Source organism: Mercenaria mercenaria, chromosome 4 (genome assembly GCF_021730395.1).
Source record: "Mercenaria mercenaria strain notata chromosome 4, MADL_Memer_1, whole genome shotgun sequence".
NCBI lineage: Eukaryota > Metazoa > Mollusca > Bivalvia > Venerida > Veneridae > Mercenaria > Mercenaria mercenaria.
Genome location: NC_069364.1, coordinates 21,627,351 through 21,645,745, shown reverse-complemented (window position 1 = coordinate 21,645,745; position 18,395 = coordinate 21,627,351). Strand labels below are relative to the sequence as shown.

Below are 18,395 nucleotides of genomic sequence, written 5' to 3'. Positions count from 1 at the left end.
TGTTTGATATTTTCAGCACATACCTTTTGCAAAATAGGTTATCATTTATCACACAAATGAATTACAGTTTGTTTATTTTTGATGACTTCCATTTACAGGAGTGAACACACCAGACCACAGTACAATGTTCAGCAACCTGGTTGTGATGTTACGTGACAGAGTTACCCCACAAGTTGCTATTCTCAAGTCCAAGGACTGTCAAAACGTGAAAAGTATACTAAGCAGAACGCTAAGTCAGCTGTTGGATAAACATTGTTTGGTATGACAAGCTTTAACTGATATATAGATACAAAAGCATTCATTTAACCTTAAATGTCAACTTGTACGTCTCATGAAATGACTCTGTCAAACCAAGTCTGCTATTATTGTGCTTGGGCTTGGTTATGGTCTGTGCTTCCAAAGGATGGTTGTAAGGATTTTATTAGATGAATTGAATGAATTTAGAAGCAAATCTACACTTGTTTGCATTTGTCGTATTCAAGGTGCAATAAACTGGCTACATTCTACATTGTGGGTCAGTCCTTCCTAAGCAGAGAATTTATTTATTTTGTTGGGTTTAACATCGCACTAACACAATTATTGGTCATATGGCAACTATCCAGCTTTGATGGTGGAGGAAGACCCCAGGTGCCCCTCCGTGTATTAATTTCATCTCGAGTGGGCACCTGGGTAGAACTACCTACCTTCTGTAAGCCAGCTGGATGGCTTCCTTACATAAAGAATTCCAAGTGAAGCTCAAACCCACATCGGTGAGGGGCAGGTGGTTTGAAGTCAGCTACCTTAACCATTCGGCAACTGAGGCCCCCTCCCAAGCAGAAAAGAGCCCAAACGAAATAAATAGATACTATTATGATAGTTAAACTTCCAAAAATTTGCTTGAGCATGAATACTGTGCATGGAATACAAAGTCTTTAAACCTGTACAGTAATGATGTCCATGGTCTAACTGGAATTACCAAAACAAATATGGATTATAGTGAACTGAATTGAAATACTTGTTTTTATAGGCAGATGAAGGTGATGATGAAGACGATGCAGAACTAAACATGAAGTCATTACCTTTGACTTTATCAACATTGTCAAAATGGTACAGAAATAAGGTCCTGGTAAGTTCTTCCTTATTGTGTGCTCAAAGTAATTCATACGTACAGTTTTTGAAATGCAGTGTTGTAAATTTAAGACAAAATATGTGTTTTAGGAATATAATAAGTCCATGACCAACATCTTACTGATTTCAATATGTTACAATTATTTTAATTATACCTTCATTAAGAGTAAGTGTAATTCTTCTCATCCTGTTAGTTAACCAGTTGGTTTCTGATCCAGTAATGGAAAATGCTAGGGACTACGAGTGTCAAGCCTGTCCACTAAGTTAGCTCAATAGAGAGAATGCAGATCTACGTATCGCAAGGTTGTGTGTTTGATTCCTGGGCGAGATAAATGATCTGCATGACAATTTTATTAAAGACGGTGTTTCTGAATTCATTCATCCTCTGCCTCTGATTCCTTTTGGGAAGTTACTTGCAGAGACCAGGTTTGTACTGTTACGGAATCCAGAACACTGGTTAGGTTAACTGCCGTCTGTTACATAATTGAAATACTGCCAAAAAAGGTGCTAGACTCAGACAGAACGAGTGTCAAACTTCATAGAACATGGCCTGTGGTCAGTGGATAACATAAGTTATTTTAAAGATAAGTAGGTGAAAGGTTAAAGTGACAGTGACCTGAATACTAAAACAGTTTCTGATCAGTAACTGGGGAACATTTGTAACTTCAGTCTACATAATACTAAATAGGAACATTGCTTTTATCAGTTGATGGCTATTGCTGTTTTTGGGACATTTGAGTCAAAGAATTAGTCAAAGATGACTGTTTGGGCCTTCGGCATTCAAAACCTATGTGAAAGGAATCATTAGATATCACTGAAATTCAGATAACCTTTCATTCGCAAAGCCTTAAATTTCATTTTTGTGTTTTCTGTTTTTAAAAGGTACTGTGTTTGCATCATGGTAATAGACTTATTGCAGCAATGCTTAATTTAATTGGCTTCACTTGCTGAAGAAGAAGACAACGGGTTTCAGAAGTTTCAACTTTGTTTTGATTGACTTTCAGAGCACAAAGGGAGGATCGTCACCTAAGAAGCGTAAATCTGCAGATGGGAAATCTGTTGCCATGGCAACCTACCCACCAGTTGTAATTGTGATGGAAGATTTTGAAAATTTCATTCCCCGAGTTGTGCAGGACTTTATAGCTATAGCCAGGTACCTTACTGTCTTTCATTTTAGAAAAATCTGAAGATGTGAAGAGGAGTTCACACAAACTATGTCAGAATTCTGAGTCAGTAATATCTCTTATAGCTGACTTTGTTTGTTTTGTAGCTAGTAGACATTGGTTAATAAAGTTTAATTTCTTTTGCAAAATCATTACAGTTGTGTCACAACAATCAGTTAACTTACCAAATTTGACAGACTCCATATACAGCAATCAGATAACTTACCAAATTTGACAGACTCCATATACAGCAATCAGTTAACTTACCAAATTTGACAGACTCCATATACAGCAATCAGTTAACTTACCAAATTTGACCGACTCCATATACAGCAATCAGTTAACTTACCAAATTTGACCGACTCCATATACAGCAATCAGTTAACTTACCAAATTTGACAGACTCCATATACAGCAATCAGTTAACTTACCAAATTTGACAGACTCCATATACAGCAATCAGTTAACTTACCAAATTTGACAGACTCCATATACAGCAATCAGTTAACTTACCAAATTTGACAGACTCCATATTCAAATTCAAATTGGACAAAAAAGGAACTGTGATCCAAACGATCCACACATATCATCTCCCCTAAGGGATATTAACTCGACTTTTTATATGCCCGTTTGAAAAACGGGACGTATTATGGGAACGCCCCTGGCGGGCGGGCGGGTGGGCGGGCGGCGTCCACAGACCTTGTCTGGAGCATATCTTCTACATGCATGAAGGGATTTTGATGAAACTTGGCACAGTTGTTCACCATCATGAGACGGAGTGTCATGCGCAAGAACCAGGTCCCTAGGTCTAAGGTCAAGGTCACACTTAGAGGTCAAAGGTCAAATTCAAGAATGACTTTGTCCGGACCATATCTTCTTCATGCATAGAGGGATTTTGATGAAAGTTGGCACAATTGTTCATCATCATGAGAAGGAGTGTCATGCGCAAGAACCAGGTCCCTAGGTCTAAGGTCAAGGTCACACTTAGAGGTCAAAGGATACAAGAATGAAAACTTTGTCCGGAGCATTTCTTCTTCATGCATAGAGGATTTTGATATAACTTGGCACAAATGTTCACCACCATGAGGCGGAGTGTCATGCGCAAGAACCAGGTCTCTAGGTCTAAGGTCAAGGTCACACTTAGAGGTCAAAGGATACAAGAATGAAAACCTTGTCCGGAGCATTTCTTCTTCATGCATAGAGGGATTTTGATATAACTTGGCACAAATGTTCACCACCACGAGACGTAGTGTCATGCACAAGAACCAGGTCCCTAGGTCTAAGGTCAAGGTCACACTTAGAGGCCAAAGGTCAGATACAAGAATGACTGTCCGAAGCATTTCTTCTTCATGCATGGAGGGATTTTGATGTAACTTGACACAATTATACACCATCATGAGACGAAGTGTCATGCGCAGTTCCCTTCTTTCGAATTACTTCCCTTTGTTGTTACTATAAATAGCTTATATTGTAACTTTTTCATTACTAGTCGTAGGGAAAAATCGAGACCACTTTTCTGTAGTACAACATGCATGCTACATCCAATTTTGAGGTGTATTTTGACCAGTCTCTACCTGGTAAAGATTTTTGTGAGGACTTACAATTTTTTTTTTTTTTTTTTTTTTTTTTTTTTTTTAAGATTAACTTCCTTTAGTTGTTACTATAAATAACTTATATTGTAACTTTTTTATAATTGACCGTAGGGAAAAACCAAGACCACTTTTCTGTGGTACAACATAGATGTTACTTTCCAATTTTAGGTGTATTTTAAGGTATCTCTACCTGGTAAGGAGTTTTTTTGTGGACTTAGAAAAACAAAACACTTAGTTATTACTAAACAACCACAAAATTAAAATTCCATTTGCAAATACAGGTGCTAGAGTAAAGAAATTTGCTGTGACGGGCGTATATTGTGACATTCTTGCACTCTTGTTCATATTCTATAAAACACATTATAACTTATATTTAAAGAAACTAGGAATGTTTAAGTACAGCATTTTTCAACTGTACAGAATAGTTAATTGAGTTACTGTTGCAAAAATAAATCTTAAACTTTTCAGCAATTACATCAGTGAATTACCTGTAGTTTTTGTGTTTGGTATTGCTACGTCTGTGTCTGCCATCCATCGTCTGCTGCCAAATGAAGTGTCATCATTATTATGTATGGAGAAGTTCCAGGCCCCACCCTCAACTGAATATCTCACCTTGGTCATTAACCAGGTAAGTTACAGGCCCCATCCTCAATTAAATATCTACAAGGGAAGTTTTTGCCCTACCCTTAACTGAATATCTACCAGGGAAGTTTTTGCCCCCAACCTCAACTGAATATCTCACCTTGGTCATTAACCAGTTAAGTTGATGCAGACTTGTTTAAGACCACAGCCTTGACTAAATATCTCACCTTTGTCATCAGCCAGGTATATTGGTGCAGACCTGTAAGCTCTTTGTCCTAGACACATTAGATTAAAACTTCATTTAGTGGATTTACAGATGGTACTATAAATAGCTACATTGTATGAAAAAAAAAAAAAACATCTTTAAGATCTTTTCATAGAATATTAGTTATATTGAAAAGCAACAACCAGGAAATTGAAAGACTTAAACAGTTTTATATGGAAGCCTTTGTGGCCATAGTAGAACAAGATCTGCACTGTTCACCATCCATTTAGTATCTTTTTGGAAAACACCCCTTTTAACAGTTAATGGTACTGTCCAAATTGAATGACAGACAAGTTCATTATAGAAATTTAGCATGGTGAGGGTTAATCCTGGGTGAATATGCAATATAACCTTTTCCTGTAACTTGTAACAATATCACATTTGAATAACTGTTGAATGCCACAAATGATTGGTAATATTTGAGATTAATATGTTGGGACAGGGATTATTTCAGCTTCTGTTACATTTAATTGCATTTCAGATAATGTTAATGGCCAATCACCCATCCAAGTTAGAACAGTGAGTGTTTGTATTTATGCATACTGCTATAACAGGTTTCTCTGTATTTCAGATTTTGATGACAGCTAACTACCCATTCAAGTTAGGACAAGGGGTGTTTCAACTTATGTTAGATATTTTCTTGTACCATGACTTCTCCGTACTAAACTTCATTCAGGCTTTAATGGTGAGTGTTACGATTCCTGGCACAACATCTATGTTATGTTGGTTTGGTAAGGTTTAACTTGCTCTTCAGTATTATTTCAGTTATATATGGCTCTGAGTTAACCTACACATCCTGGATTTCATGCCAGCTTTAACTCCTTGCAAGAATAAAAGTTGAGAGGGATGAGGGTGGTGCAGTTAAGTTTACACAAGGCATTATGAATAAATATACATTGTAATTGAGAAAGGTTTCTGTACCTGTGATCACTTTATTTTACTAAATGGAGGGGGTAGGGCTGATTGAGAAACAACACATCAAACACCGGGTTGATTAAGAATATTTTTTAATAGATATACTGGCTTCGGTCTTATCTACACCTTCAGCAGATTTGATTTGGTATAAATTGTTGTCATCTTGCAAGGTTTCATTGTTTCTGTTTTTAACAATGGGCCAATTTTTCTTTTGACGTAAAGTGTATGCTACTATATATGTATATTTATTTAACTATTTTAAATTTTTTATATTCCATTGTTTAATGCCTATTTAATTTCTGCACTTCTCTCCATACAGTTTGCTATGTTGGACCACTACTCTACACAGTCCCTTAGTTTTCTCTGCTGTCCCTTAGATAAAGTGGAGTCGGTAGTGAAAACAATGGACAGCTCAGATGTTGAACAGCTTAGACATCTCAAGTCATTTATGAGGTAAGTGTGGATATAGATAATGTTGAATTGGTAGTGAAGAAAATGGACAGTTCAAATAGGTAACAACTCATTTTAAGGTGAGTATAGGTCTATATCTGACATATGGAGGCAGTGGTGAAAACAGTGAATAGGTCAGATGTTGAAAAATCATTTATGGGGTGAGGGTAGGTCTATATCTTACATATGGAGTGATATATACTTCCACATAAGAATGAACGGGTAGAATACACTAAAGCGGTCCCCGTAGGTTTACAATGCGCATGCGCAGCAAGTTGAGTGTGGGGCAAAGCAAGGGTGTGGGGGGAGAAGCCCCTAAACCTAATCGTCTAAAAATAAAGCTACCTTATAGATATCTAAAAAATAAGCTAAAACTTTAATTTTCGAGACATTTTATTAGCTCATCTGATTTTTTGAAAAAAAATGATGAGTTATTGTCATCACTTGAGCGGTTGTCGGCGTCGGCGTCGGCGTTGCCTGGTTAAGTTTTATGTTTAGGTCGGCTTTTCTCCTAAACTATCAAAGCTATTGCTTTGAAACTTGGAATACTTGTTCACCATCATAAGCTGACCCTGTATAGCAAGAAACATAACTCCATCTTGCTTTTTGCAAGATTTATGGCCCCTTATGTACTTAGAAAATATCAGATTTCTTGGTTAAGTTTTATGTTTAGGTCAACTTTTCTCCTAAACTATCAAAGCTATTGCTTTGAAACTTGGAATACTTGTTCACCATCATAAGCAGACCCTGTACATCAAGAAACCATACATGTGATCTCCCGCGCGGGAGGGTCAAAATCCCGGTTTTTTCACCTTGCCTCCCGTCTCCCGACCAAAACCATATTTCTCCCGCTTTTCAAAAAAAAAAAAAAAAATCAGTATTATGACTGGGTTGATAATTACCGAGGAGTGCCAAACATGTTTGCACAGTAAATCAAAGTGTCACCGACTGTTGTGTATTATACATGTTTGACACACATGTAGCTGGAGGAAAGAGTTGTTTTTCACAGGTGAATTATTAATTGTTTGTTTTGATAAGGGATTAGACAAGCAGGGCATTTTCCACCTGTCTCACGGGGCCGAATATCTGCCCATTCTCAATGCCAATTAAGCTCCATTTTTTACCAATTTGAAGCAAAAAACTCCCAGTCATAAGAAATAATTCCCAACTGAAATGAATTTTGATTATTCAAAGAAAAATTTTGCTCGGTAATAAAATCACATAAATAATTGTTGGAAAAACCAACCCATTACTATTTTTAGAACAGGAGTGTTATTTCCCTTTATGGAGTTACGCCATTTTCTTCCAATGTTGACCAAATTAATTTGCTACTAAATCGGACATATTTAATTGAAAATTGGATGAAAACACACACTCATTTATTTGATAACATCAATCTACATTATTTTGGTAAGGGTAAATACATGTTGATGCATTTCTGTTTTCTATTTTTCATGTCAAAATCATCAGTATTTTTATACGAAAGTGGGTGGGGTAAGGAATTTACATAATTTATGAGTTGTGTTCAGACCAATTTAGAACTTCGTTTTTTTTAAAGTCCTCGAGTAGAATAATGTTAATGCATGTTCACCACCATTTCAGACCTAAATTGAGACTTTGTTTGTACAAATTTAATCTGTTAAGAAAGTTTAAAGTTAGAACAAGAGGGAGCTTCTGTAATTATAAGATAGCATGCTCGACTTTTCTCAGTGATTGACTCTGAATTAACGCTTTGCCAGTAAAAGGGGCAATTAAAGCTTTGCCAGTAAAAGGGGCATAATAGTCAATAGCTTTGAATGTAACAGAGATGTTAGACATTATATAAAACTTTAACAAACAAAAAATGAAGTTAAAAAGTGGCATAACTCTGTCAAAATTCGAATCAAGAGTTATGAGGATTGTTTCTTCTGGTGTAGACTTATATACATTATTTTGTGGCCAAAAATGTTGGATTTTGTCTCTAAGTTATGTGTCCGCGTGCTTAATTTATGTCGATAAAAAACCTCCAGTTTTGAGACCCCAACTCCAGCTGAAAAATGGCAAACCTCCAGTTTTGGGATTCTGAACTTATCACATGTATGAAGAAACATAACTCCATCTTGCTTTTTGCAAGATTTATTGCCCCTTTTGGACTTAGAAAATCAGTTTTCTTGGTTAAGTTTTATGTTTAGGTCAGCTTTTATCCTAAACTATCAAAGCTATTGCTTTAAAACTTGCAACACTTGTTCACCATCATAAGTTGACCCTGTATAGCAAGAAACATAACTCTGTCCTGCTTTTTGCAAGATTTATGGCCCCTTTTGGACTTAGAAAATATCAGATTTCTTGGTTAAGTTTTATGTTTAGGTCAAGTTTTTCTCTTAAACTATCAAAGCTATTGCTTTGAAACTTGCAACACTTGTTCACCATCATAAGCTGACCCTGTACAGCAAGCAACATAACTCCATCCTGCTTTTTGCAATAATTATTGCCCCTTTTGGACTTAGAAAATCATTTTCTTGGTTGAGTATTATGTTTAAGTCAACTTTTCTCATAAACTATCAAAGCTATTGCTTTAAAACTTGCAACAGTTTTTCACCATCATAAGTGGACACTGTACATCAAGAAACATAACTCTATCCTGCTTTTTGCAAGAATGATGGCCCTTTTTAGACTTAGAAAATCATGGGTAGGACAATATTTCTATTACACAAAAAAAATCAGATGAGCGTCAGCACCCGCAAGGCGGTGCTCTTGTTAAACTACCATTGTTGTAGGGACCGCTAAAGTGCAAGTGCACCGGATGAACAACATGCAAATCGTCATTTGATGCTTTATCGGTTGTCTGTATTTTCAGTGTGGGTTACTGTGACAGTTTGTTAAATTACAAGTTGAATGATTTTTGTCAGAACTTCAAAATCCGAATCATACAAATCAAATTTGATAGAAATGCCAGAATTTTAACATGATTTTTCCAATAGTTTTTCATGAAATCAAACTGTATTTCTTACAGATATGTAGAGAAATGTAGTGTAAAAGAGCAGCCAGATCTTCTGCTCAAGGATACATTTACAAAGGTAATATAGTGCTGCTACTCCTAATACAGATCATTTATATTTCAGTTCTTAACCCTTATCATGCTGGACATGGTTGATTTTGCCATGCAGATTATGATCAGCCTGCACATCCATGCAGTCTAATCATGATCTGCACTGTTCGCCATTCAGTCAATATCTTTTTTGGTATGCACCCCGCTTAACATTAATGGTACTATCCAGATTGAAAGACGGACAAGTTCATCATAGAAATTCAGCAGGGTATGGGTTTATGAGGTTGCAATTTAAATACTTGTACATGTAAGTGTATAAATGTAATAAGAAGTGTCTGCGAAAATTGTCCAGTAATATATGTGCATGCTAGAGGTAAACCTAAAAGTTTCAAAGTTTGAAATACAGTTTTTCAAGTAAGTTGTAACCATGTGTAATTTTCTGAATTTTTACACTTCAGACAATGAAATAAAGAATGGAATTTTTCTTATAAGTGTACTCGTACCTGTATAAAATTGCAGCGTCTCTTTATTCTGCAACTAGTTATTCTAGCTGTGATCTTGGATGTCTTACCAGTTCTAACTTGTTTTCTGCAAGAAACAACTTTCTTGCTTGAAACAGAGCTGATAGTCAAAATTAATAAAAGTTTTGCTATGTTTTTTAAGAGTTAAAATGTTGCTGAAATTGTTCAGATCAGAAGCTTTGTAAATTTATATTTGGCATTTTTATGCCCCAGGCATCTACTCCGTACGAGGTTAACCAAATGGGACCATTTCGTCTAGCATCAATACCCCTTACTAGAATGACTTGATACTAATGCAGATGTAACCTGTGACCATTTCTCATCTTCAGACATCACCTGACCTCAGTTTGACCTTGACCTTGACCTCAATTTGGACTTAGGTTGCTTTATACGGGCCATCTCTTGGTTAACCAAATGGTACCGCTTCGTCCAGCATCAATACCCCTTACTAGAATGACTTTATACTAATGCAGACATAACCTGTGACCATTCCTCATCTTCAGACATCACCTGACCTCAGTTTGACCTTGACCTTGACCTCATTTTGGACTTAGGTTGATTTATATTGGCCATCTCTTGGTTAACCAAATGGGACCGTTTCGTCTAGCATCAATATCCCTTACTAGAATGACTTTATACTAATGCAGACATAACCTGTGACCATTCCTCATCTTCAGACATCACCTGACCTCAGTTTGACCTTGACCTCATTTTGGACTTAGGTTGCTTTATATTGGCCATCTCTTGGTTAACCAAATGGGACCGTTTCGTCTAGCATCAATACCCCTTACTAGAATGACTTTATACTAATGCAGACATAACCTGTGACCATTCCTCATCTTCAGACATCACCTGACCTCAGTTTGACCTTGACCTTGACCTCATTTTGGACTTAGGTTGATTTATATTGGCCATCTCTTGGTTAACCAAATGGGACCGTTTCGTCTAGCATCAATACCCCTTACTAAAATGACCTGATACTAATGCAGATGTAACATCTGACCATTCCTCATCTTCAGACATCACCTGACCTCAGTTTGACCTTGAACTTGACCTCATTTTGGACTTAGGTTGCTTTGTATTGACAAGGATGCCACCGGGGGCATCAAGCGTTTATTGAACGCAGCTTCTTGTTTCAGATTTAATTAATTGTTACCATACATGTATGATTTTTTTCTGCAAGCGTCAGATTAAATCATTTATAGAATATTGTTGCACTTCTAATATAATTGTAAAAGCTCTTTTATTTTAAATTTGACAGTAATATTTGTTGCAGCAAAAAAAAAAAAAAGAAAAAAAAAAGAAAGAAAAAAAATTATAAAGTAGTACCAATTTATTTTGCTTTTACAATTTTAAACCAGAGCTAAGAGCCAAATTGATGGCATCTTATTGATGTCTGGCGATGAGAATGATGCACAGTGGAAGTTTATGTAAATGATATTTAATCATTTTGGTATTTGGTGTACATTATTTGTAACTTGCAGTGATTTTCAGCAATGGGACATAATCATGAACATTAGTTTAACTTATGTATCTTATAAACAGGAAAGAATTATACATCTGATACAAGGTATACATGAATACCACACAGATTTCTTTCCCATGTTGAAGTGTCTTCATGCACTGGTTGGCAAGCTGCCAGGCTATCCTCTAGGCAAACAGGTTTGTGTGTTTTTAGTTCAATTTAAAATGAAATTTTTCATTTCTTTGCTAATTCAGGAAAATGAAGTTCTGAATATGCTTAAAATGTTAATTGGTATTTTTTCTGATCAAGTTACATAACCAGCCTGATAGTCTTTGTTGCTCTGGAGTTATTGCCCCTGAGTTAGCTCTATATTAAGGTGAAGTGTGATAAGAGTTTATTTAGACAGTTTGGCACTTTTGATGAAGGTATTAAATGCATCCGCTACTATTTTCTATATAAAATTAACAACTTATAACATATTTTTATCAAGATTTCTAGCCTTTCACTTCCTGCGAGACTACCCTTGTCTTGAAGGTCTGTCTTTAGGCAATCAAAATATACCCCAAAAATATGGGGTTGACCATAATGCAGTGAAACCATAGTCACGTGACTGAGACACGTGATGAAAATGTTAATATTGTTTAGGTAGACATCAGAAAATACCTGTACTTCCACTTTCATTTTACAAGGCAGCTTCCAGTCAACTTTTGAAGCATATAACGTAGCTTAAAATCATCTGCGGACATTCCTTTTTACAATCAAGCATAAATAAAGCTTGTATCTGGCATGAAAATGGCCTTTACTAGGCGGGAAAATTGCACTATATATTGATATGGACTGCATTCGAGTGGACCACGGAGGCATATCCCGCTAATTGCCCCCTTCATGCCTAAAATTGACCAGTACATAATCATAATGAAAGAATATGTTTCATGGAGTATGTATATTTTGATATTATTGTCTGTGAACATGAAAACATATTCTTTGTTTGCACAGGTAAGGGAGGTATATTCCATGACACTACAGAGTGATGTATTTGATAGTGAGGACTACAAACAGGCCAAGGACTTACTGAAGTGAGTTTATTATTGTATCAAAAAGTTTATCCTTCCAGTTTTAGCTCCACTGTTTGGCAACCTTTGTTTTACTATTGCTTATATCTTACTGTATCTTCACAATAACATTGTTCAGCATGCAAACAAAGGTTGAAGTTTTTCTGTCATATCATTGTTACTATTGCTTAAATCTTACTGTAAGTTCACATAAAGATTGTCTAGCATACAAACAAAGTATGTGCATGGGCTAGGCCCATTATGCCCAAGGCAAGGTCACCAAGTTGTTACACTTCAAATTATTTTCATGTTAAATTTTTTCGAAAGATTAGTTTATAGACATATCTTTGGTACTTTAGAAGTTAATGACTTGAATTTGAAAATATTTCTTTATAATCATCATCTGCATGTGTGGTTACAATCCCCATAACTCTAATTGTATTTTTGACAGAATTATGCCCCTTTCATACTTGAAGTATTTTTGGCAATCTTTGCTTTAAGGATATAACTTTAGCACAATGTAAGATAATGACTTGTAACTTTAAATGTATCTTTATCAAGAAAGTCACATGCTTGTATAATAATTCAAGCTACATTCACAGTTGGAGAATGCCAAAATCAGTTGAGATGTATAAAAACTATTCTTCCATGATATCAAGAGTTATTATTTAGATTCATCCTATTTTTATGCCCCCGGCATCTACTGATGCAAGAGGCATATAGTGATTGACCTGTCCGTCCATCCCTTAGTTCGTTCGTCCGTCCGTACGAGGTTAACCAAATGGGACCGTTTCGTCTAGCATCAATACCCCTTACTCAAATGACTTGATACTAATGCAGATGTAACCTGTGACCATTCCTTATCTTCAGACGTCACCTGACCTCAGTTTGACCTTGAACTTGACCTCGTTTTGGACTTAAATTGCTATGTATTGACAAGGATGCCACCGGGGGCATCAGGTGTTTATTGAACGCAGCTTCTTGTTTTATATTGAAAATTATGATGTTCATTTCGTATGAACAGCAAAATGAAAAGCGTGAAAGTTATATCAACGCAGCTAAGTGATAACAGGATGCTGTTTTGACGACGTCAGCATATATTTAGGGAGAAAGTTTCTTAGATGACGTCACAGTTGTTCCGTCTGGTGAACAGAGTTTAATTGTAAATTCAACAAGATGTGTACAATTTATAATATAATCTTGTTTACAAATGGACAGGAAATATAATTGTAAATATAAGAAATGAAACTTTTCTTTGTTAATGCGAAATGAACGGCAGAATAGGATCGGCAAATTAAACATGAACCACTATGACCTTTGACCCAATGATGTGATAACTGTGTTATACTAACCGACTTCTTGTTTAATAGGCATGTCCACGATATTTACAGCCAAGAATTCTGAAATAGCATATGCAAATACATAATCACACGAAATTGCTGAACATTTCATTACCGTAGATACCCATGTATAATGCGCAGTTTTTTGACCCCCGGGACCACCCCCGAATCGTGGGTGCGCATAATACACAGGTATAGACAATTTTCCAACTTCAAAACAAGTTTGTTACCGATGTTCGCCATTTTGGTAAAGGGAAACTACTCCCCGCGCTTACTGTCTCCGCTAAAATCTAAGATTGCCGTTACGTTCCGTAAAAGATCGAATTGTTTATTTTTCTTTCAAACAAAATTAATTTCATATAAATTTAAAAGTATTTTGACGAAAGAAATGTTTATAAATCACAAAAATTATGTTACTAATTAAAGATCGGGAATTATCTTTAACCGAGATCAAACTGTGAACAACATAATTGACACGAGGTGACACGTTGATTGCTGGTAATTACTGGCTTTATGATCGTGACAAAAAGACTATCACACCTTTTGTTATCAGTTTAAATTGAGAAGCTCATGTCATTTTGAAAGATACCATTCCGAAATATTGAATCAGCTGCTATTTATTTATTCAAAATAGTGAATTAAAAAAGGTAAAACAACAAATATATCAATAATTTACTGGTTTTATTTTCGAGAAAACAAAAATCGATAGTACCGTGAGACCGATGCTGCTCTCCGCCGCGGAGATAAAATTTATTACCGGTGTCGATGTAAACTCTACTTTCGTTTTCCATCCACCTCAAAATTGACCAAAAATTTTTTTTTTTTTTTTTTTTTTTTTTTTTTCCCAGGATTTAGGACTAAGATCGGGGGTGCGCATTATACACGGGTGCGCATTATACATGGGTATCTACGGTAATTAAGTATGTCTATGGGCAGTATGTGTATACAAACAAGTCTGATATACCATTTCAGAATGCTATCTAAAGATGAACTAAGAAGCTTACTCCAGCAGTGTTGCAGTATCCTAACAACAGAGACACGTCTGACTAGTGTGATGAAAGAAATTGAAGAGTATTTAAACAAAATAGATCATATTGATGGTTTGTATTAAAACAATATTTTAGGAACACTGATAGCTTAAGTGTTTATTTCTTTGTTCTGTTGGGTTGTAGCTTTTAGCTATTGTGATGGCTTATCGTCCATATGCATTTTCTTCAGATGATATCTCCTTTGGAACTTCTGATCAGAATTGCACCAAGGTCAGTAGCATCCTGGCATGGTTCTCTATCAATTTGCTTCAAATGTTTCAGCTTGGCTCCTTTTAGGGGCTATCAGAGCTAAAAATTGAAAATCTTTTCATGATCCGCTTGATGGATCTTTATCAAAACTTTGACTGTAGCATCGGTTTTGTCCTCTCCAAGTTTGTTCAAATTCAGATTTGAGGGCATGTCCCCTTTTAGGGGTCACTAGAGCTAAAAATAGAAAACCTTAGAATGACTTTATCTCATGAACTTCTGGATTGATCTTCATCAGATTTGGTCTGTAGGATCATTTTAAGGTCCTCTCCCAATTTTGTTCAAATCGGGGCGCTTGGACCCTTTTAGGGGTCACCAGAACTAAATACAGAAATACCTTTAAATGACTTCTTCTCATTAACTGCTTGATGGATCTTCATCAAACTTGATCTGTAGCATCATTGTAAGGTCCTTTCCCTATTTTCGTCATCGGGGGAGCTTGGACCTTTCAGAGGCTGCTACAGCTAAAAATAGGAAAAACTTTGTTTAATTTGATCTTCATTAAACTTTGTCTGTAGTATTGTTATTAATGCCTGCGCCCAAATTTGTTCAAATTAGGGTCTGTAAGAGCTAAAAATAGAAATACCTTTAAGCAACTAATCATGAATGGCTTTGTTAATCTTCACCAAACTTGGTCTGTAGCATCTGTGTAAGGTCCTCTTCTGAACTTGTTCAAATAGTGGCACCCAAGCTGTTTAAGGACTGCTAGAGCTTATATAGAAATACCCTTAAACAACTTCACATGAGCTGGTGGATGCTGATAAGCATTAAAACACAAGTCAGTCTGCTTCAGTGGTTTCTGTGTATTTTTTACACCCAATTTTAAAGATGTAAGAAGCATCAAGTGTTTGAACTGTTTGTCAGCTGTCACACTAATTTCTGGAATTTTCAACACCTGGAGCATATTATGGTCCTCTTCTCTGAAGTTGTACTGTTGCTAGTCTGTTTAAGCTCTGAAACTCAGGTGAGCAATCTATGGCCATGATTATGACTCTCTTGTATAGTAGTTGCATTAATTGCTAAGACATAGCATTGACTCATGAGGGCTTACCCTATTTACCCCTGTAAATATTGAGGGCTTACCCTATTTACCCCTGTAAATATTATTGACAGTCATGATTTTGTTTGGTTTTGAATCACCACAAGGGGTTAGAAACCCTGCAAGAGATGTAGAATTCTTTCATTCAGCTCAGGGTTTTTTTTCCGGCCGTTTTTATAGCTGTTATTCGGCTATATTCCCAATGCCAAAAAGTATGTTTTTTTCACAAAATGAGTGAAAAAAAATTCCCAATCTACACTCTGAAAAAAATTTCATCAAAATTGCACAAAAATTGACCAAATTATGGACAATTTTATAATGGAAGTATGTTAAAGATGTTCTAAAATGTGAAACAAGTGTATGAGAAAGTGCTTAAACACATCCTTACTTTATCCTATGGGACTAAATATTTCCCAATTTGGAACATTTATGCGTCAAAATTCCCAATTTTGGGGGTATAGGCTATGTTCCCAAATTAGCTAGAAAAAACCCTGCAGCTGGGCTTTTCACCCATTTGCCTGAAATAAGGGTCAAAGGGGGCACCTTGTGTACATTTGTAGTTGAAATGTAGTCAGTAAATTGTATCTGATAATGGACATCACTATCTCAGAGCAACAGATAAGCTGCATATTTGCCTAATCAGATTTGGAAAATATACTGTTGAATTTCAGCTTTGAAATTTTGAAAAAAAGCAAACTTGTTTTATTGTAACAAAACATTTTGATATACACATGTATGTATCTGCAGATGTTATAGATGAGGAGGAGGAGGAGAATACAGCTGATACCAGTTTACCTTCCAGAACTTCATTACATCAGCTTAGACAGGTAATTACACTATCTTAAAATGGTAGAACATATGAAATTTTAACTTGACTTTGAAATTTTTCAAATAGTCAAGGTTTTGTTGTCAGTATTTTGTCAGCATAGGTGTCACAAAAGTTTTGCATCAAGGCAGGTTTCTCTAAAACTACTAGGTGTGTCAAATGCTTTAAAGATTAGAACATGTCTCCAGCATCAAAATTTTATTGTACAGGACAAGCTACATAGCTCTAACCTAGACAACTTTTGTTAAAAAAAACCAGGAGAAACAGTTCTGAGACTAGCAGTCTAAACCAAAATAGTGCACTGTTTTTCTCCACTGATTTTTGAATTGGGCTAAACGGTTTTCATCCGATCTTCACCAAACTTGGTAACAGTGTTTTTTGGCATAATATCTCGGCCAAGTTTGATAACCATCTAAACTGCCGTAGGCAGTCTTGGATTATGGCCCTTGAATTTAAGTAACTGAATATTTAGACAGGCTTATTTTGTGACAGTCTGGCACTCTTAACTTCGGGAATTTTAGTTTTGAAATTGGGGGGGGGGGGGGGGGGGGGGGGGGGCGGGCGAAACATACTAGTTGCATTAAGGATTGGGGCCCAATTTCTGCCCCAAATGGCTTGAAAAAAACAACAACACTGTTATGATATATTTGGACTGAATGACTACAAGGTAATATTCCTTATATATATTGCAGAGACTTCAGGATATTAGTAAACAGCAGAAAAAATTATCTCCATATGAGAAGCTTAGAGAAGAAATTGTTGAATACTTCGATTCACTATTCAGGTAATTTGTTTTTTATGCCCCCGAAGGGAGGCATATTAGTTTTCAACTGTTCGTTCGTTAGTTAGTTAGTTAGTTCGTTAGTCACAACGTTAACTTTTTGCATGAAGGCACTTTACTCGCGAACCACTGCACCCAGGACCTTCAAACTTCACATGCTGATAGTACTTATTGAGTATACCACCCCTACTGACTTTGGGGTCACCAGGTCAAAGGTCAAGGTCACAGGAGCCAACGTTAACTTTTTGCATGAAGGCACTTTACTCGCGAACCACTTCACCCAGGACCTTCAAACTTTACCTGCTGATAGTACTTTATGAGTACACCATCCCTACTGACTTTGGGGTCACCAGGTCAAAGGTCAAGGTCACAGGGGCCAACGTTAACTTTTTGCATGAAGGCACTTTACATGTGAACTACTTCACCCAGGACCTTCAAACTTCACATGCTGATAGTACTTATTGAGTACACCACCCCTACTGACTTTGGGGTCACCAGGTCAAAGGTCAAGGTGCTGCGGGGGCATTTGTCACCATTGTTGACAGCTCTTGTTTAAAGAAAAAATAGCACCTGTGATAAGATTATTGTGTTGGCAATCTGTTTGGGATGTATTACATTTTAGATTTCTAGAATGTTGTTCAGGGGAGGAAAGTTGATTTATTATACAAGATTTATTGTTTCAGGAAAACAATTTGTAAAGATAGTGGACTGAGGGTATTTCTTGTTTTTCATTGAAAGTTACTAGGAGAACAATGTATGATTCAATTGAATCATAATTTGAAATAGTGTTGGGGTTTTCAGTGTTTAGATCATAGCCACTAGAGTTTCTAACCAACCATTTATATTTACAATTATAGAAAATGATGCACATACGGATTTGGGTTTTAAAGCCAACCTCGCCATCTCAAAGACTGCAGTGGAATGTATGTTCATATATTCTATATTGATAGATTGTTTTCATGTATAATTTCTAC

General features: G+C 36.2%; 1 protein-coding gene across 1 annotated transcript in view; it reads left to right on the top strand.

Annotated features, from left to right (window-relative positions):
- The window catches only part of LOC123551158 (origin recognition complex subunit 3-like), a 106,871-nt gene that overhangs the window by 70,228 nt on the left and 18,248 nt on the right, over positions 1 to 18,395 (top strand). The window contains exons 5-16 of the mRNA XM_045339880.2: positions 99 to 259; positions 1,007 to 1,105; positions 2,112 to 2,260; positions 4,331 to 4,490; positions 5,281 to 5,394; positions 5,944 to 6,077; positions 9,067 to 9,130; positions 11,169 to 11,285; positions 12,085 to 12,164; positions 14,453 to 14,580; positions 16,562 to 16,641; positions 17,333 to 17,424. Coding sequence (XP_045195815.2) covers positions 99 to 259; positions 1,007 to 1,105; positions 2,112 to 2,260; positions 4,331 to 4,490; positions 5,281 to 5,394; positions 5,944 to 6,077; positions 9,067 to 9,130; positions 11,169 to 11,285; positions 12,085 to 12,164; positions 14,453 to 14,580; positions 16,562 to 16,641; positions 17,333 to 17,424 — 1,378 coding nt within the window. The remainder of the gene's footprint in view (positions 1 to 98; positions 260 to 1,006; positions 1,106 to 2,111; positions 2,261 to 4,330; positions 4,491 to 5,280; positions 5,395 to 5,943; positions 6,078 to 9,066; positions 9,131 to 11,168; positions 11,286 to 12,084; positions 12,165 to 14,452; positions 14,581 to 16,561; positions 16,642 to 17,332; positions 17,425 to 18,395) is intronic.